Source organism: Haliaeetus leucocephalus, unplaced genomic scaffold, assembly GCF_000737465.1.
Source record: "Haliaeetus leucocephalus isolate CR32 unplaced genomic scaffold, Haliaeetus_leucocephalus-4.0 Scaffold140, whole genome shotgun sequence".
NCBI classification, from domain to species: domain Eukaryota; kingdom Metazoa; phylum Chordata; class Aves; order Accipitriformes; family Accipitridae; genus Haliaeetus; species Haliaeetus leucocephalus.
The window spans coordinates 17060807-17080915 of record NW_010972576.1 but is presented as its reverse complement, the minus strand read 5'-3'; the positions used below and the strand labels follow the sequence as shown (position 1 = coordinate 17080915).

The following is a 20109-nucleotide window of genomic DNA, read 5'->3' as shown; positions in this document are numbered from 1 at the left end:
AGTTATTTCAGTTCAGAGTTCAGATTCTAATACTGCCACAGTGAAATACATTTTAGTTGTTATTTAGCAGTGGAAACTTACTGTCTGCTTGTGCCCTCTCTGCACTCTAAATGTAGACATCTTTTCTCCTGTTTCAAAAAGTTTCTCTAAAAGAAGTTCTTAAAAAAAAAAAAGAAAGAAATAACTTAGGTAATTTAAAAAGCAGTATTATTAATCTAGAAAATTTTATCTATAAACTAGACTGACTGTAAAACTATATATACCTTCCAGAAGATACCCTGCACGTAAGACTAAATCCCAAATATTGGAATAATTGTGTTGATTCCAGCTATTCAGTTCCATACATCTTGGTGTTCAAGTTCCCAGCCTAGTAGCTGTTACTCCTGACTACAACTAACCGAGAAGGGAAAAAAGGAGAGGTAATATTCCTGACCAATAATGTTCATTAAACGTGAAGATATCCCTAAAGCTTAATAAATTATGATCAAGGATAAATAGCTAAGTAGTCAATAGCTTTTGCAACAGCTGCAGGAGATAATGTGCAGTCACAATCTCTAAGGCTTAAACACATTAAAAGGTTTTCCAGTTCATAGGTTTTTATTCTAACCTCACTTCACTCTATCATCATTGGGAGAAAAAAAGAACCACCAGCTCAACTCTCCAGTGTTTAAATGACAAAGAAAATAAGGTGGTGTCACAGATGCTTCTGTAACACACCTCTGCCTCACCACAGCAGCAAAGCTAGTCCCTAATTATTTCCGATTAAGCAGATTCTTTATACTTTGATATCCTAGTAACTGACTGATGATAAAAACTTCAGTGTTCAGTGCAACTCAGACTTGTGCTGTGGACAGGCATACAGCATAACCATTCACTAAAAGGAAATGGTACCAAAAGGAGTAGCTGAGGAAACAGAGTTTGCTATGACAAACATCCACAGCCATTTGCCTTCTCTTCCTTTAGAAGTCATCATTCGCTACAGTGTTTTTAATTTGGTGAGGGCAGAAAAGCTCAACCACACCAAACACTTTCTCTTTCTTGAAGACAAAGTTTTATTGTTGAAAGTGTTAACTCAGCTCTCCAATAGGTTTCCACTTTCCCCATATCGCAGTATTCCCCAAAGAACAGCCTTAGTACAAATAATCAACAACTCCAGCTCTCTTGACTCAGGGGAGCTGTGACAATTTACACCTACTCAAGACCTGCCTCCTTATGTTTCCACATTGAGACTGACATAAGATAGCTGCTCTGACACACAGCATCACTAACTGTTCAGAAGAGAGCACCAACAACACAAAGCAGTTCATCTGCTTTTAAGTGGGAGTTTAAACCTTCTGGATGAATTGAACCTCACATGTAGATGGCAAGAATGAAATTCTTATTTGAGAATTAAGTAACACATGAAATGGATGCGAGATGTTCTTAGAACACCAGGAGTATCATAAAATGGCAGTTTTCCTATTTTTTGCACTCTTCTCTAAGCAGCGCCTAATTTGCACACGAGGACCATTGTTAGGTTCACCGTTCTTCTTGCTTTCTTCAGCTCCCCACAAATTAATACAAATCTTGTCTTTAAGGTAAGGACTGTACTGGACATTCCATCTCATGGAGTGACTAATCCTCCTTTGAGCAAACAGGTTTGAAGAAAATGGGAGCAGATGAAACATAAATCCAGTTTGTCTTCAGTGCAAAGCCACTGATTTTCACCATTCATTTTAATTAAGGCTTCACCAAAAAGAAATATATAGTACCATCTTTAATAGCTGAAAATTAGCACACTCCTTTCAGAACAAATGGTCCAGGAGTGACTTTTGTGTCTCTACCATCAATTGTCTTCCTGAACAAAGTAGTATCTCACTGGCGGCCCTGGCAAGTCTTCCTCCCCATCAGTCTCTGGAGCAAACGATACTGTCAAATCCACATACTTCTTATCAGCTGATGGTTTCACAAGCTTTTGCATCCTACAAGGAAATGAAGAACAGTTTGTTAACATACCAGAAGGAGGATTGGCAGTGGGAATTCAGGGCCAGACTAGGATGAATTTCACTGCCAGCAATGAAGCCCAACATACTAGAAACCAGATTAAAACTGAGAATAAGCCACCCTTTAATTTTGACACAAAAGCTGTTTCTCCACCTGAGGTACAGCAAATGGTATCCCATTTTCTTGATAGACTTAGCCTGTTAGTGAGCTATTACATTGTTCGCTAACAAGTGCTCAGTAGAAAAGAAAAGAGAAAATGGCCAGTTTCGGATGGGATTCCTCACCGACGTAACTTCTCTTTGGTGTCCTACTGAGGTACAAGGCAAAGTTAGCGTTCTGTGCAGGATTTTGGTCAATGAGGAGGAGTAAGTTCTCGGTCTACCAATAAGGGCTGGTTTTAATACATTATTAGGGAGAACCACTCCAGTGCACACACTAGATACACAGTTTTGACGGAAAGTAACTCTACTGGAGTTAAGACTTGTTAAGTCCTTGAATTTTGAAGGCAAATAGCAATGAGGGGGGAAAACAGCCAGGATTTGGGACTTCTTCTCATGACCACAGTGTGAGTTTAAACTAGATAAGCATGTCACGTCTTAGTGCAACTTCCCCCCTTTGCCCTCCGCAGTCTCAAAAGCTACAGCTATTGCTTGGAAGTTGCACAATAAAATACTGAAGTAGAAGGTCAATCAACCTCACTTTCATTACATATCTTTGGATGTCTCAAAATTATTTTCTTGCCAACTTAGAACACTAGTTCCTGAGGCCAGCTCAAATGATAGGAGGCTGGGGGAATACAGTAACTCATTTCTATTCCTCACAGGTCACTTAAAGGAGGATTTCCCTTCTGGCTATGCTTTAGCATGCAGGTAAAAAAGCTGCTTTCTCCAAAGTACTTGTTCCCTTGCAAGAACAAAAAGCATTAGCCTCTTCTCAGGAGAGATACTGAGGTCATATCCATTTGCATGAGGAAGCCCAAGCTACAGAGCAAGGCAGATAACTATGTCTCTAAAAATTGCTTTTAAGGAGTATGCTACCAGTCAATGCTGTAATTCTGAAATTAAGACAGAGTCTTGCAATGCTTGTCATATTAAAGCAAGAGAAAGATTTTAAACACCTTAAGAAAAAACAAACACACAAGCAAGACCAGAGTTTGCTGTGCAAATATCTTATAAAGCTTTTGGGACTGTTTGTAACAGAACCCCAAGTTGCTGTAACTACACGGAAAGCTTGAACTGAATCTCAAGGTAGTAAGAAATCCTGATATTCACAGGAGGGCAACTTCACACCATGCCTTTGACTTCATTACACATCCCACTCATTCAAAATTATTTATAGAGCTGTAGGAAAAGGAATATAAACAACTACTTTTGAGATAGGCTGTAAATTCACATCTTAGTATGCCAGGCTCTCTAAAGCCAGTACCATCTTAGAAGCTCTTCTCTCCCTGGAAGTTTGAAGTAGCTTGCCCATAACATACTCTACTTTGCCGGACATTACCTACTGGCAGACCTTTGAAACAGTATTGTTCAATGCATCTACTTGATGTAGCAAAGCCTGTGAGAACCGGCCAGCATACACTTCACAGGAGCTGTGAGGAACAAATTTTGAGCTAAAGAAATTCAATCAAGAGACGAGAACTACACCTGGGTGAGATCTGGCTGTCACTTTGCAAAGGCCTATCAGTCAAAAAACAATGCCCTACCCTCACACCCTCCCAAACTTCCAGTGTGTTACCACCCCAGTTTCCTGTCAGTGAATAGTACTGCAAAGCCTTGTGAATGTCTTCATTTTTAAAAAGGGCTAAAGTGAGCTAGAATCTCAAGAAATTACTATGAACTGAACAGACTTCCAGAAATCTCAATCTGCAACCGATACATTAACTCCTTCCCAAATAAGTGTTCTCATTCCTTCAAAGCTAAGTTGCTAAATATCACCATTAGTTTTAAGCCAGTTTAAAAAAAGTTCGATTGGTCTTGTTCTGCTTAAACCAAGGTACTTTCCCCCAAAAAACTTGCTGTCAGACTTCTTTGGGTTTCTCACTCTGGCATTCATCAGCTGGAGTAGCATTTTGCAAGTCTCCTGTCCTCACCACAGAAGTGAATTCACTTTCTCTTTTTTCTTTTTTTTTTTTTCCCAAACGGAAGAAATTACTTTTTTTCTTTCCCAAATATTAATCACTAGCAACCACTTTGATAGAAAACACTGCTGTCAGATACACATCCTTATGATACAACCAGTGAACATAATTTGTACGTGCAGTGGCACCCCTCAATCCATTTTCCAGTTATACTTACGTCAGCTTTAATCTTTTAATATGACCTGGCATCACAGGAACATACAGCATTTTGACTCCCTGTACAACCATAGTTGGTTCAATTCCATATTTCTCCTGGAATTCACAAATTAAAAATTATTAAAGGACTAGGACAGCTACACAAACCAGCAGATACTACTACTGCTAATGCTACAACTAATTATTCAAAACCATAGAGTCCCAACCAGAAAACTTGCTAATGCATGGACGTTGACAGAAGTTTCATTAAGATACATTTGAGCCAATCGAATTAACAAAGAATTTGAAATTAGGCTTGGATGCGTTTACTTAAAGACATTCCCATTGACATTAATTCTTTCTAGAATTACTCTGGTTTGAACAATAACTTGATAAAAGAAAAAAAACCAAACCAAAAAAACCCCCAAACCAACAACCCAAAACAAGAAAACCCTCTCCTCTCATCTTGTATTAGCCCAGTAGATAACTTACTCTGACCGCATTTATGAAGTCCAACAGAGTAAAATCCTCTTTGCCATAAATTGTCCACCTGTCCCAGATTGTAAATGATATCCCATTTCTGTTTTAAAAGGAGAAAGATTGGTTGTTACTTTAGAACGTAAACTCAGGCACTTCCTTTAAACATGTACTGAAGAACTGCTGTCTTCTAGCGACTTGCTGTTTTATCTTGAGCAAAAATCTCTTCCCTCTCTACTGCTATTTCTCCAGCCCTTTGACCTGGCTAAAGCACAAGACACAGTAAGAACTCTGAGTAAACATGGTATCTGGCAATGAACTTACTGAGTTTTCAGACCTACTGTATTGGGTTTGTGTGGCAAGGTTTTGGTAGCAGGGGGGCTACAGGGGTGGCTTCTGTGAGAAGCTGCTAGAAGTTTCCCTATGTCCCACGGAGACAATGCCAGCCGGCTCCAAGACGGACCCACTGCTGGCCAAGGCCAAGCCCATCAGCAATAGTGGTAGTGCCTTTGGGATAACATATTTAAGAAAGGGAAAAAAAAAAAAAGTTGCGACAGGCACAGAAACTGCAGCCAGGAGAAAGGAGTGAGAACATGTAAGAGCAACAACTCTGCAGACACCAAGGTCAGTGAAGAAGGAGGGGGAGGAGGTGCTCCAGGCACCGGAGCAGATTCCCCTGCAGCCCATGGTGAAGACCATGGTGAGGCAGGCTGTGCCCCTGCAGCCCATGGAGGTCCACGGTGGAGCAGATATCCACCTGCAGCCCAGGGAGGACCCCACACTGGGGCAGGTGGGTGCCCAAAGGAGGCTGTGACCCCATGGGAAGCCCACGCTGGAGCAGGCTCCTGACAGGACCTGTGGATCTGTGGAGAGGAGCCACCCTGGAGCAGGTTTTCTGGCAGGACTTGTGACCCTGCAGGGGACCCACGCTGGAGCAGTCTGTGCTCCTGAAGGACTGAACCCTGTGGAAGGGACTCACACTGGAGCAGTTCCTGAAGAACTGCAGCCCATGGGAAGGACCCACGTTGGAGAAGTTTGTGGAGGACTGTCTCCTGTGGGAGGGACCCCGTGCTGCAGCAGGGGAAGAGTGTGAGGAGTCCTGCCCCTGAGGAGGAAGGAGCGGCAGAGACAAGGTGTGATGAACTGACCCCAACCCCCATTCCCCGTTCCCCTGCACCACTGAGCGGAGGAGGTAGAGAATCGAGGAGTGAAGCTGTGCCTGGGAAGAAGGGAGGGGTGGGGGGAAGGTGTTTTAAGATTTGGTTTTATTTCTCATTACCCTGCTCTGGTTGATTGGCAATAAATTAAGTTAATTTTCCCTAAGTCAAGTCTGTTTTGCCCCTGATGGTAATTGGTTGAATGATCCCTCCCTGTTCTTATCTTGACCCACGAGCCCTTTGTTATATTTTTTCTCCCCTGTCCAGCTGAGGTGGGGAGTGATAGAGCAGCTTTGGTGGGCACCTAGCCTCCAGCCAGGGTCAACCCACCACAGTCTTTCTTGGTGCTGAAACCTGGGAACGTGAGGAATTCAAGATAAGGATAGTAATTGAGAGAGGTAACAGGGAAAACAAGGACTAAACACAGCTAGAGAGTGGAGAGCTGCATGACTGTGGGGAATTTATGTTGTCGTAATTGTGGTGAAGGGATGAGGGGTGGATTGTGCGTAAATTGTCCACTTTCTGTCAGTGTTGTGATGATGTTATTTTGATTTTGGTGTGGAGAATTCTTTTTTGTTGATGTGAGTGAAGTTTGTGAAAACTGTGAAGATTGTGTGATGAATGTACATTTTAATGATAATTCTTAACTATGTGATGCACAGAGGCGAGGGGTGGAAGGCCCTACTGAAAAACAGCTCTTGTACTGACTAAGATGCAGAAGTGTGTCCAGTCTGTGCAGACAGGATGTTTATTAATAACCATGCCGCACATCTAGCTCATCTAGATTTTTAAAGACTCGCTAGCAACAGCTTCCACTGAAAACAAAACTAAGCCCTTAAAACCACTATTTTTAAAATTAGGACAGAAGAGTGTCTGTCTGTGTGCTGTATTTTCCAAACAGGAAGTTCTTGAGCAATGCATTAGGGGACACCCTTGGCAGTACTAAGAATATCACTTACACCTTTAGCAGTATGTACTAAATGGATAATAGAAGTTTGATAGCAAGCACTAAGTGATTCATGATTTTCCAAGTTTAAAGAACAAAAAAAAAAAATAACCTTGAATATCTATAACGTTAACTGGAATATGACCATGAACTGTGGTTCTATCATAGTTCTGCTATGCAAGCACATAAGGCCTTCACCTGGTTATCTGGATTTAATAACTGTACAAACTTTACACTTGTAATAGCTCACCAAGTTCTAAGCATCAATTACCACATTTCCAAATACTGCCTTTCTGCCATTGTCCCTCCTACCTGATTTCCGTTCTTCTTACTTCAGCAGTTTCTGTAAAGACCATTATGGGAATGGCTAGGTTCAGAAAACAGTTCTTGTATGCATCAGCTGGGTAGCCACCCACAACTTTGATAAGTTCCAGTGCAACCTGCAGTACATAAGAATCCCATACATCCATGAGACTTGTGTTATCAACACTGGTTTAGTTAAGAGGCCAGCAACTATAGACTTAAATTGTTAACGAGATCAGCCTTTGTCTAACTGGCAGAGTAAATCACATCTGGAAATACAACCCAATATGCCACAGAAATAAATTCTGTTGCTGCTAATGGAAATATTTAAAATGTTCAAAAGTGTTCCTAATGTAAGGCTCTTCCAAAATTGTTTAATTCAAGACACCTCCACAAAGCATGCAGTTCTGTTGCAGTGCACAGATGTGAATTACTACAGAACAGATCCTTTCCACTCTTGGCCGTGGCACTCTGATGGAAGTTAGTATTAACTGCAGAAAACAAACCAAAATGCTGATCTCCAACTCCTCTTTCTGGCCAGCAAATTAGAAATAAAAGCACCAAGGGCTTACCACAACTAGAACCAAGAGTGACCTTTTGTATTGGTACATGAGAAAAAAAGATTATTAAGTTTGAAAGAAACCCATTTCTTTAGTGAGGCTCTGTCAGGGTAGCGTTAATCAATATCCAGACAACAGTGGTTTTAGGCAAGGACAGTAAAAGAAATATACACTTTAAGCATTTTAAAAAGCATACTCACCAGCCCTGATACTGCAGCAGTAGCTGTTGCAATTGCAGGAATAATCTTTCCAGCAATGCGCTTTGTTTTGAACCGATCTGCTGGTTCAATGTTGTACATCTTGGCTCGCAAGTTTGATGCTGCTGTTATGAAATCTATATGCCCATTACTATCGTCATCTTTTTCAAAGGAGATGGGCTTCATTTGCAAGTCATCTGCTTATGGAAAAAAACGGGGGGGAAGCAAAAATTATTATTAGAAAACTGAAGATACCCTAAACATAAGTTATAGTGAACTAGAACCTTAATAAATTAAAAATTTCACATTCTGGAGCTTGGTGCCTTACTTACAACTTGCTTTCCCATGCTAGAAGCAGAAATGCCCCTATCAATACCAGTTGTTAAAAGTGAGTAATGAAATAAATATCAGCAGAGCTCTGTAATTTCATTTTCCTTGCAACACCAGGAATAGATTGTGACAGTCCTATGGACATTTCTTATACACCCCACCTCGCTATAGCTCCATCGTGTGAGAATTCCCTCTGTAAGATTTATCTGTAACCATTTCACTATGGACTCAGTAGCATGGGAGACAGAGGTTAGGGTTTTCTCCCCTGTGTTTACGGGCTAAAAAATGCATGCATGTAGCTGTTACCCAATGACCTCTTCATGTGGCCAGGCACAAAAATGAGATCCAAGCATCCTCATTTTAACATATCTAGAAGATGCTGAAGACAAGTCTTAACAGCCTTCACAATTTAGGGTAATTTCAGATTGATTCCTGTAAGTAGTAACTCTCAACCTTCTCATACAAGAATCACTTTAAGTCCATCCGGGATCTAGCCAGCACCCCTTCCCTCCTTACAGTTCAATTCCCTGCTGCCTGCTCGCTGTCATCAGGGTTGTACTTACATGCAAGTATAGCAGAGAAACCTAAAACTTGCAGCAATCTCAGAAATACAGAAGCATAGGGTAACGTTACGCAATAAGGACAGTTATCTGCATGGCACTTCAGAAAGCTTTAGATATCAGCTATCTGCTTCTTGCAGAATTACGGAACTGCTTTATCCAAAGACCTGAATGTCATACTACTGGCAGTGCAACTGCAAGATGTTACTAAGCTATGAAGCTAGCTTGCACTACTCACTTTCCAGAGCTTCATTGGATACTATAGACTTCTCCAGCTGGAAAATAGCATGTCTTTCATCCTCACTGCTGACTGGAATATGATCTGGTTTTCTTGCAGTTTCGTCAGTCTGTACAACCTGCAAGTGTGTGCAGTGCTTGAGTAATTAAATACATGAACTTTGTACAGCGCAAGCGTGAAGTGTACTAGATTTCCTGTCTTCCCTGCAGTCTTTCCTCCCCAGTTCAAGAGAGACAGACTCACTGCAGCAAGTCCAGTCAAGGGCCACAAAGATTATTAAAGGACTGGAGCATCTCTTATATGACTTGAAGCTGAAAGAGCTGGGATGGTTCAGCCTGCAGAAGAGAATGCTCAGTGGGATCTTATTAATGTGAATAAATATCTGATGGGGGGAAAGTACAGAAGGCAGAGCCAGACTCTTTTCACTGGTGCTCAACGACAGGACAAGGGGGTATGGGCACAAATTGAAGTGCATAGAATTCCATAAAGAACATGTGAAAATACTTTAAAGAAGAAAAAAAAAAAACAACCAAAACTGTGAAGATGGTTGAACACTGGCATAGGTAGAGAGGCTGTGGAGCCTCCATCTTCAGACATATTCAAAACCCCATGGGACACAGTCCTTAACGACCTGCTCTAGCTGCCCCTGCTTGAGCAAGGGGATTGGACTAGGCAGTCTCCAGAGGTCCCTTCCAAGCTCAACCATTCTATGATTCCAAGTCAAAATATCGGTTTTGTCTCATGAGGCAAGCATTTATGAGACAAGTGTTAACACTGGGCAAGAAAATATGAAAACACCCTGGAATATTTGCTAATTTTAAATGATGACAAATGCTAGCCACTGCACAATAACACTTAAGCTGTTTTGAAGTTCACACTTCAAAAATAAACATAAAAGTAATGACACTTCCTTTATATTACCTAGAAAGAAGTAACAAATAGATACTAGTCTTGGATTGCTTTAAAGTTGCTTGTTAAGTAAAATTTTACTATTTTTATTAAAATAGTATAGGCTCATATAACCTTAAAAAAGCTTGCAGACTTGCAATCACACTCATGCATGAAAAACAATGCTAGAACAAATCATTTGCAAAAGGCAAAAAAACCCCATGCCTTGCATTTAGCATCTGGTACCTAGATAGCTTAGCTGTATCAAGTTAAAGCAGTCCTGTATGACACACTCTTGTTTCCCCAAAACACATTTTAATTTGTGTTTATTTCTCATCAACATCAATGCAAGAAGTAGTTGGAGATGTGGGATAGTGCTTGTGGATTTTTTTTTTCTTTAAACTAAATATCACACTTACTTTGTTTGAAGGTCTGAACTCTGGTACCTTCACAGCTGAAATAATCTTCAAAATAGTTTCCTCTGACAAATCCTATTATGGTTTTGAAGAAAAATAATTTACATTTGCATCAACTCAAAAAGGCCCCCACAAAAAGATTTTACATCCAGTAGCATTCCAAAGAATACCAAAACCAAAAAAATCCCACAAATATTCAATGATGTTTCAGTGAAACATCATCACTGAAACACCAAGTGACATTTCAGTTGCCACAGTGAACCAGAGTGGTGTGAAGTGCCTAGCACTTGAAAACTGAACAGAACTGAAGTGTAAACATAACTTAGAGGAAGACCCAATTAGAAAAGAAAAAGGTTAACAAGAAAAACAAAGGATAAGCATCACAGAGGCTGTAAGTAGTAAAAAATAAAACTCCCAGACCATAGCTAAGACACTTAATTAAACAAATGCCTTAAAGAGATCTTCTTTCAATTCAGTTATTATATTGCACAGGAAATAGGTCCATCAAAATAAGAATTCCTGAGTTCAGTGCTTACTGAAAATACCCAGTACACTGATCATTTCTTCTCCAGGTTAGGGATTTAAATAAAGAAGACTAAATGTAAGCAGTTGCTGAACAGCCAGTGCTGAAGGATAGACTACTTTCAGAATCACTTTAATCAGTTCCTGGAAAGAACTGGCAGCTGGACATCTGGCCAAAACTGAACAGGTACATCCAAGTTATGCGATGGGAACACTGTTGCAGTATGGATTACCTTCTCTGTGAAAGGAACACAGTACACTGTTGCAAAGAGTTTTGCTGCGCTCACAATGAAACCATAGTGCCTGAAGAAAAGAGGAAGATAATAATTTTTGGTTGGTTGGTTTTTTTACTTCAGTTGCCCAGAGGTTTGCAATTATATTCAAAGAAGTCTTGAAACACACACAGAGAAACAGAATTTCCACCCTTCAGCGCACACAGTACAAAACAGATGACAGATTTTGAAGGACTTGGAAGTCCTCCCCAAAACTAAGTAAACTTTGATCAGAGAAGAGTTACTTAATGAAAACCTTATTTCCCTTAACTTCTGCAGTCAAGAAAACAACTACAAATGCTCACATGACATCACTATGACAATAAAAAGCTTCATCTCAGAAATACTTTGATATTTCCTATCATCTCAGTTTTCACCCAAACTAAAAATGGCAATCCAGACAGTTTCTCAAAGCAGGTGTACATATGCAGCACATAAAGCCTTTTCAATCCTTCATCAGTTTTTTTAAATTATCTGTAATACCCAAGCCATCTAGATCAGACCCAAATTGTGATCAAGAAGAAAAGGGGTCTCTCCACTAGGTCATTTTATGTAGTCAATTTAATTTGGCACATTCTGCATTTCATGATGTGGGCCAATGGGAGCAGGGGAGTATGACAGCAACAACTCAGTAATTTTGTAGTCACACAATAAATGAAATGGGTTGTTCTAAGCCATTTCACATTAAACGTTGTCAGAACTTCCCACAGCACCCTCCAATCCCATGTCAGTGGAAGTTAAATTACCTGCAGTGAAAGTATGAGACAGCTCTTCGAATCTGCCACAGCGTCACTAGTACCTATCAAGTACCAGTCCAGCTTCTACTGCAACAAAGTCACTGCCTTGCACTTTCTGCTGTAGGGTGAGTTTTATAGGATGCTATAAAATACACCAGTGACAATACCATACTTACAAAGGATCATTAAATTCAAACTTCACTGGGAAAGGTGGCCTCTTTGGTGATTGCCAAAACAAACCTGGTAAGAAGACATACTTAGGATGAAATCCTAAGGAATCAGGAACAGCAATGCATGGCATACGCCATGAATTCACAACAGCATGAAGGGACGTTTGCACTTACTTCCGTCTTTTAATCGTGTATCAAGAGGAAATGAATGAAGGAGCTGAAGAGCCTAGAGGAAGAGCCAGAGTAGCTTTAGTAATTTGTCATATACAGATTGACATGACCACAATAAATCAAGCCTTCTTTTTAGTAATTATGTGAAATCTTGATACAGCTTTTAAGACACTCCAATACATAGTTGAAGTAATTTAAAGAGTTAAGAAACCATAAGACGCCCATACCAAGTTGGAGAGCTTTAAGACACAAGTACTACTAGACAGAGTCACTTGCCCATTCATTCACAGGACAAAGATGACAAAGTCACCTGATCTGTCCGAAGTCCAAGCAAGACACTTAATCCAGTAAGTACAGAGTTCCCCCCATCCTGTTGTCACTTTAGGATTCCTGCATATCAATTCACAATTGGGAATGCAGTGTTTTCTCAATGTGACGACTACCACCATGGCTTCCATACACACATATATGGTATTTTAATACACAACATCATGATCACATCTTTCCTACAAAATTACACACACACACACACACGTTAAGCAACACTGTGGACCAGATTCTCAGACTGACTGACTCTTATTTCAGCCAACCTTTCTGTGACATCTTTGAGAAAATCAGGGATATGGAGATGAGTTCAGCAACAAAAGTTTAGTGGGGGAAACAAAGAGCCACTACCCTTTAGTAAAAGACATCTGACTAATGACTAGATTAGTCACTAATGATTAGACTAAAACTAATCCTGCTGCTCTGGAAAAACACAATACCTAATCAGCTGGAAAAATGCCAAGAAAATGGCATGGAAACTACTGAACAGAGCCACTAAGAGTGAGTTAATAAACCAGACTTAAAAGCGTTACAGTAGAAAGAAGAAGGGATGCAGCATTTTTAAGTTTCAAGTACGCTTCATTATTTATGAAGAGATGGAAGTGAGTGCAAAGACTTGGACACCTACTTATTAGGGCTACCAAGCTTTCTAAAATCCTCATCAGTTTAGCGCCACCTCTTTTCCAGGTCTTACCTACCTTATGACTAAAATACTTCTCAAATTTTACTCTTGCTAGTTCCACACATTGAGTCCAACTTCGGGGTCTTCTACTGAGTGTTTTAATAACATGAAAACAGCCTTCTAAGCTCTCCCCTGATTTTATTCTCTAGAAAGAGAAGGAAATATGAAAATGTTAAGACAGACAAGATTCCTCCCAATCCAGTCAAACAGTAAATATGTTTTTAGTAAGTTATAGGCAAAAGGAAACAGAAGGTCATTTTGTGAAATATTTTCCTTTATGTGATCCTCTCCACTGGGTTTTTCCCCAGGTGCTGTGGTCTACTTGATTTATTTCCACCCAGCCCTATGGACCAAAAGCCACTGTAGACTCACAAGAAAAGATACTAACCAACTGAGTCTAATTTATTATATAGTTGAATTCACTTGAAACTAAGCCTTCCCTTAATTTTTCCCAGCTGGTTGCACATCAGTGTGACATCTACTATATACTCACTAGCAGTGCCTCAGTATTTCTGATATTTCTACAACATGTACAGAGCACCCACGAGCTAGAGAAGCAGCCCACGCATGAGACTTTGGCTCTTATAGACACACCAGAAATACTGTTCCCATGAAAGATCAGCTAATGACTTGGCCAAAGAAGTCTTCAGGTTTTCTGAATAAAGTCAGAAAATAATCCAAATCTCACTGAACTTAAATAGAAACAAAATCCATAAAGCATTAGTTTAAACCCTGTATTTTACCCTGGCAACATTCCCCTACCTGTAAAACTTCTTCTGCAGACGGATAGGTTTGCCAGAATTTGTTAAACAATGAAGGCTTGTGAGAAAAGGAACTTTCAAACTAGAAAATAAAAAGAACAAATACAGTATTTTGCAAGAAGTATATCAGATCCCCCACCTTTCCAAATACACATTAAGTTATGCTGAATGCCAGTAAGCTTATGCCCTTACCTTATCTCTTGCCCACTGTATCGTATGCTCAATGGCAGCTGGGAAAGACTTCAAGGTGCAAAAAGGTATTTCTTCTTCTGGTGGATCTCGCTGTAATTAAGGAGAGTTGCGTGTAAATGCAGGCCTATTAAAGTTCATTGCTAATAATAGCACCAAGAATTTCTAGACTTTATAAGTTTAAAACTCCACTGTTATAAAATACAAGGTGGCTTATTTATGCTTAGAACAAAATTTGTTTTATGAACGCTAACATATCACTTCCTGTTTATAAAGAATAGGCTAAACTCAACATGGGAGAGCAAAATTGAGCTCTGAAACACAAACAACGTAAGAAATTGCCAGCCAGCTTTTCCAAGATGTGCAGTTCACATTCACATACACTCTCAACATGAAACACACCCTTTCACTCAAGGCCAGAAAGACTTCTTTCTTTGTGGATCCTAGCCAGACTGTTAGGATGCTCAAATTCCTGTCTCTGTGTCCACCATTTCAAGGTGTTCTCAGCCAGCAAATTTCTACCTTGTAAAGGCAGATTCATTTCCCCCTTCCCCATTCAAATGGAACTGTTGTGTATGCTTGTAGAAACTGTCAGACTAATTCCTGCTACAGAGGCTTGTGTTTCTCCTGCCTGCCTGTGGAGGTGATATTCACCAAGAACAGAATTAGCAGGCAGAAAGCAGTTGTAAGGAAGAAACCCACAAATACAAAAACAGTTTGCAATGCCATTGTGGGACTAGATTCTTATTTAGAAGGGAGTTTTCAAGGGAAAAAGAAGGAAGTCCGTCTCTTGGAAGTGCTTCAGAATTAGGACTTTTTCCAAAACTTGCGCTTCATGATTCATATAGTAGTTGCTTTTAATTATTGGCCTAGGTGTAGTCATCAGCTAGGTAGCAGACATGACATCTCCAGTCTGCTCAAATTTTATTCCCTGTGAGCTTTTCTTCTGAAACCAAGGAAGTAATTATTTCCTAATAGTACTCAAATAGGCCACTTATTTTAGACAGATACAGAAAGGAATAAAGAATCAGAAGGCATTATGGAACTAGCTACAGAAGGTAAGCAATGGTCTTAAAACACTTACATGACTATTATAGGACTCTGTCAGATGGGGCACAATAACTTCTGTGTGTCCTTTCGTTCCCATAGTTCCAGAGTCTATAAGAGGACGCAGGTTTGCTACACAACGACTGACATGGAAAGACACAGACTATCAGAACACAGCGTAATCACTACACTCTTGCCTTGCAGACATTACCAGAGTGTAACCAGAATTGACTCTAGGCACTTTCAGAAGAGTGGAAGGCTTACACCAAACTCAGGAAAAGAAGAGACTAAGTAAGAGGAGCTATTTCCAGTTAGATCAGGATACTATAAACATGAGCCTACCTGGACTAGGAGCATTAGTAATTCTTTTTAAACGTAAACGTCCCTACTTATCAATTTAAATACATATTCTTATGCATAAATAATTCAAACTTAAGACTACCATAATATTCTCCCCCCTCATCAGACCTTAACAGCTATTAATTTCCAAGAACTCACTCCAAGGTTCTCTGCCATGTGAACAGTAGCAGCCGCACAACTGCAGAGCTGGTTTCCACCATGAGTAAAAACCCCTTCCTCCCCCCAGGCAGCATCTCTATTAAAAAAGCAAGATAAATCTGAGCAATTTGCTGTCAGATCTTATAAGCAGCTGTAGATCAGAAGGATTAAGAATAGAAAAGCAGAGTTCACATAAGAACGTGAAAAGCAGCCCTCACTTCCTTTCCACAACCTACCTATCAATGTATCTCCTTGCCTCAACATTGTCCAAAGCAGTCACAATCACATCTTGCTTGGTATAGAATTCATCACTGTAAGTGTTCTCAGTGGCTGGACAAACTTTATTAATATATGAGTCAATCTTTAAGTAAGGATTGATGTTCAGAGTTGCTTCTGCTGCAGTATAGCTTTTCGGTTTCTGAAACATGTATCAACAATATTCAGATAAAAAACATCTGGGACACAGAAGTATCGATGACTTCATTTGCTGATCAGACAATTCACCGACAGAAATGTTAGCATGCAAAACATACAATAAAGGAAATTCTTTAATCATATAGCTCCCTCACTAATAAATATCTTATTAATCTAGGTTTATTTTCAGTTTTATTTAAAGTAGTGCATCAGAGACCACAAGGTGTAGGTGCTTAAATGGTGCAGCAGAAGTGTATCGAGTAACTGAAACTGATGCCATGTGCTGCCTCTCATGCTCTTAAAATGCCATAAGAAAGGAGCAGTTCATGACTGTCAAGAAGATAAACCCATTAGTTATTGTGACTGTGTCTATACAGCATAGACACCGAACACCTGTGAATAATCATATTACTGCAAGGCCTTCCACACAAAGCCAATTTCAGAAGCTAAACTGAAATAGAGTTCTTAACCTACCTGACACTTCTAGCTATACTACATTCAATTATCTAGGGATCAGCACTTAGAACAGAGGAAATCAAGACAGTGTGGCTTCTGAAAGGTTGCAGAGTTCACCTTCCGTTTATCTATCCATCCAAAATGTAATCTGTTCACAGATTTGCTAGACATAAACAGGAGGCAGAAAATTCAGCTGCTGAGTTTTGGGCAGGGGAATCCCTTTTCCCCATTGCTGCCAAGATCTGAGCCACCTTTTTTATTTTGTGCTGTGTTTGCAAGTACAGGGATAGTCTCTCTGCTTCTAAGGAATTAACAGTTTCTGTATCATGCATTTACTGAATATACATCTGGTTTTTTGCCAGGCTATTTACCAGCTTAACGAAGACTGAATTAACTCAGAAGATAGCAACTTTGGTCAAGTTCCATTAGCAGAAGCGCTTCTATTGAAAACACTTTTGCCAGTGCTGCCTATATTTTGTTGTTCCATTTTATTCTCCCTGAATTTCAATGGTACAATAAAGCATTTCTGGCATATTAACCCACGGCAGCTTCTTATGCAACACAGCATTCCTCATCCGATTCTCAACTTCGAGATATTTTGCTAGTCAAAGACACCAATACAAATTAAGATCACACTAGCCAATGTTACTCAACTGATAATAGTGGTAAGTGGGATGCCAACATAGTTCTAGGTATTGTTTTAAAAGATACTGGATTTCCTTAAAGACTTTAAGTCTTTTGTGGACAGAAGTACATACATTCACAAGTTCAGCTCTCAGTGGGGACACAAGACAAGGAAACAGAACAGTAGTCCAGAAAGTTTACTGAACAAGAAAGCCTACCTGTATGTGATGAGGTCGGAAAAGAAATTGCCTGTTCAGGTTGGACTTCTCTATCAAGTCTGGATCTGTAATTGTAACCTAAGTCAGAAGGGGCAAAAGCAACAGCTGAAGTTACAATTTAAGTGTAGCACTGAGCAATAATCTTGATAAAATCTCTACAGAAACTTGCCAAAACAAAGCACTCTTGTTGGCATCCACTGTAGCTAACAGCTCTGCCTATACTGACTGATTAAATTTTGTTTTAAAATCAAAATACAGCAAGGCTGCTCTAAGTGTGTTCTGCTTCTAATTGCATGCTACTTCCATGCTATGCTGAGGCCATTTTACCCTCTGTGCAGACATCAACCTGAAATAAGGCTTAGACTTTCAACATTTTAAAGTAGACTAATTATTTAATTATTCCTTGTCACATTACTTTTTAATAAGCAAAGTAAGGTTAACAGGTGACTTACCAATCCTTTGTCTTGCCCAGTACCGACACCGAGAAGTGCAAAGTTTTTTAGCATTTCACAGCCTATAGCTCCACAGCCAACCTAAAGAAAATGACATTTTTACAGTCAGAAACATAAGTGAAAACCACAAAGACAAGTATAATAGACAAGTCCCATTACAATTTTGGACCATTTATTCCGCAGTGGCACATGTCATCAAGGCTGCTCTCATTATTTCGAAGACAGTGGATGTTAAGCTGTATCGATGAAGCACTTGCAAAAAGTGTGTCAGTCATACTCACCAAGAAAACATTCAAATCATGCAGCTTCTGGCACAGAGAGTCTCCAATACAAGCCCTCAGGGCATCATACCTATCTCCCCTATGCAGGCACCAGGGACAAAAACAGAAGACTAGTAAGTTGCCATTTATCACGGTAATATCACTGTTGCCAAACTGCACTTTGACATGAACAAAGAAAATCAGACCAAGTCCCCTATAATTCCTATTCGGCCCATGTTCAAATAGGACACACATTCTCAACCCCAAACCTGTCTCTCCAGCAAACAGCACTGAACTAACTTTAAAAGACATCTTCCGTGCCTGCCTGAGACTCAGATGTGAACAGTACATAAAACAGCAGATTGTAGTTATATTTACCGTGGGAGAAATTCTTCACAGCTCATCTTTTCTAGAGGTGTTACAATGTCTAACATATCTATATATAACTGTAAAAAAAAAAAAAAAAAGAAAGAAAAAAACCCAAGAAAGACCTGTGAAAAACATTCATGTTATTTTCATTTAAAAAACAAAGTAAATATTTTCTATGTACAACAGAGTGTAGAAATTTAGGAGCACTAAGTTTTTACTGTCAGTGGAACACTATACAGCATTCAGTTCCCTACAGCTCACTTCTCAATTTTAGTGGACAGGGAAAAGCACCTGGACACAGAGGGAAAAAAGCTCACTGAAACATGACCCGCAAGCTTTTGACTTCTGACAGCCACGTTACCCTTCCAAATTAGACTGTGAAGTTTTTAAATCTAACTTTATTCTGACACTTATCCTAAGAGTCTGAAAGCACTGCTCTAATGTACAGTAGCTTAAGCTGGCATCTGGACTATACCACACCTTTGTGGCCGTGCACTCCCTGCTTGTGGGAAAAAAGAATGTAATGTCTGAACCCCAAATACAAAAATTTTAACTAAAACTGGCTGCACTTTTATTGTACACATAAAAACATTATATTTTTTCCTTAGTTCAGTCTCAAGTTTTGTTCCCCACCCCCGTTACAGAACTTGTTCATGCTATTTTGATCATACAGTACTTACACACAACCATACATTCATAAGATCACTGTCAAAATAAGGATCCAAACACAAAGTCAGCCTTACCCACTGCTGCAATGGAGAAAATTTTCCTGTTACTGCTTTCAAGACTTCCTGGCTAGCAACACCACCCACTGCTGCAGCCAGAGGAGCTAGAAATCCCTGAGCAGTCCTAGATAGCCATTTCACTACATCTCCATTCACCTGAGGCTGAAAAATAAGACATAGTAACAACAGATTTATCCGTTCAATCGAGTCAGTCAGCACTTGACAGTTTCATAAATTATTGTTCTTCAGTAAAGAGACAGACAAATTATTTCACTGACTAGCAAAAGGGTTTCAAGTGAAGACGGATCCACTGTATACCCTGTACTTCTAATATGCATTTATCCAAAAACTGGATTCACATAGCCACAGGATTCAGCCTTCATGTCAGGGGAACGTTCAGTTGAACCTGTGCTGAAACACCATTCTCTTTCCTCGCATGGCCTTCAGAAAGCCAGCTGATCCATCTAAAGATGGATATAAAGACCAGAACAAAGACCAACAACTAAAGCATGACCTTTAGGCAAGTAAATGAGTACATCAAATATTACTTATAATGATGATGATTCCTCACTCACTTTGTTTTCCAGTGTTTCACTCACAGACATGGCTATTTTCAGCATTTCCTCAGCATCTTGAAGACATCTAGACACGAGGGTAGAAACAATAATGAACACTTAAACATTCCAGAGTCCTTCTAGAAACATAATCAACGGAGAAAAAAGCACTGGATACAGTAGGAAGAGTTTGGAAATTTATATTGGCTTTAACAGTGAGCATTAAAGATGCACTTCTAGGTGTTACAATTAGGTGAAGAACAGGAGTCTCAGTGGAGAAGCCCATGTGCAAGTCCAGTCTTAAGATTTATACTTTGTAAGTACTTGTCTTGTT

The 20109-nt window shown here is 39.8% G+C and overlaps 1 protein-coding gene across 4 annotated transcripts in view; it reads right to left on the bottom strand.

The window, feature by feature from the left end:
* Window positions 1–283: 283 nt before the first annotated feature.
* Window positions 284–20109, bottom strand: part of UBA6 (ubiquitin-like modifier activating enzyme 6) — a 34870-nt gene continuing 15044 nt past the window's right edge. For 3 of the 4 annotated variants that reach the window (XM_010586271.1, XM_010586273.1, XM_010586272.1), the window contains 21 exons: window positions 19797–19863; window positions 19240–19383; window positions 18506–18573; window positions 18149–18227; window positions 17868–17948; window positions 17416–17493; window positions 15940–16121; window positions 15243–15348; window positions 14162–14251; window positions 13971–14051; window positions 13225–13353; window positions 12206–12257; window positions 12038–12101; window positions 11086–11155; window positions 10334–10405; window positions 9027–9144; window positions 7902–8098; window positions 7151–7278; window positions 4751–4838; window positions 4281–4375; window positions 284–1961 (listed from right to left, as the gene is read on the bottom strand). In XM_010586271.1, coding sequence (XP_010584573.1) covers window positions 1826–1961; window positions 4281–4375; window positions 4751–4838; window positions 7151–7278; window positions 7902–8098; window positions 9027–9144; window positions 10334–10405; window positions 11086–11155; window positions 12038–12101; window positions 12206–12257; window positions 13225–13353; window positions 13971–14051; window positions 14162–14251; window positions 15243–15348; window positions 15940–16121; window positions 17416–17493; window positions 17868–17948; window positions 18149–18227; window positions 18506–18573; window positions 19240–19383; window positions 19797–19863 — 2125 coding nt within the window. In that variant the 3' untranslated portion in view covers window positions 284–1825. The remainder of the gene's footprint in view (window positions 1962–4280; window positions 4376–4750; window positions 4839–7150; window positions 7279–7901; window positions 8099–9026; window positions 9145–10333; window positions 10406–11085; window positions 11156–12037; window positions 12102–12205; window positions 12258–13224; window positions 13354–13970; window positions 14052–14161; window positions 14252–15242; window positions 15349–15939; window positions 16122–17415; window positions 17494–17867; window positions 17949–18148; window positions 18228–18505; window positions 18574–19239; window positions 19384–19796; window positions 19864–20109) is intronic. The other variant, XM_010586274.1, reaches the window with a different exon arrangement.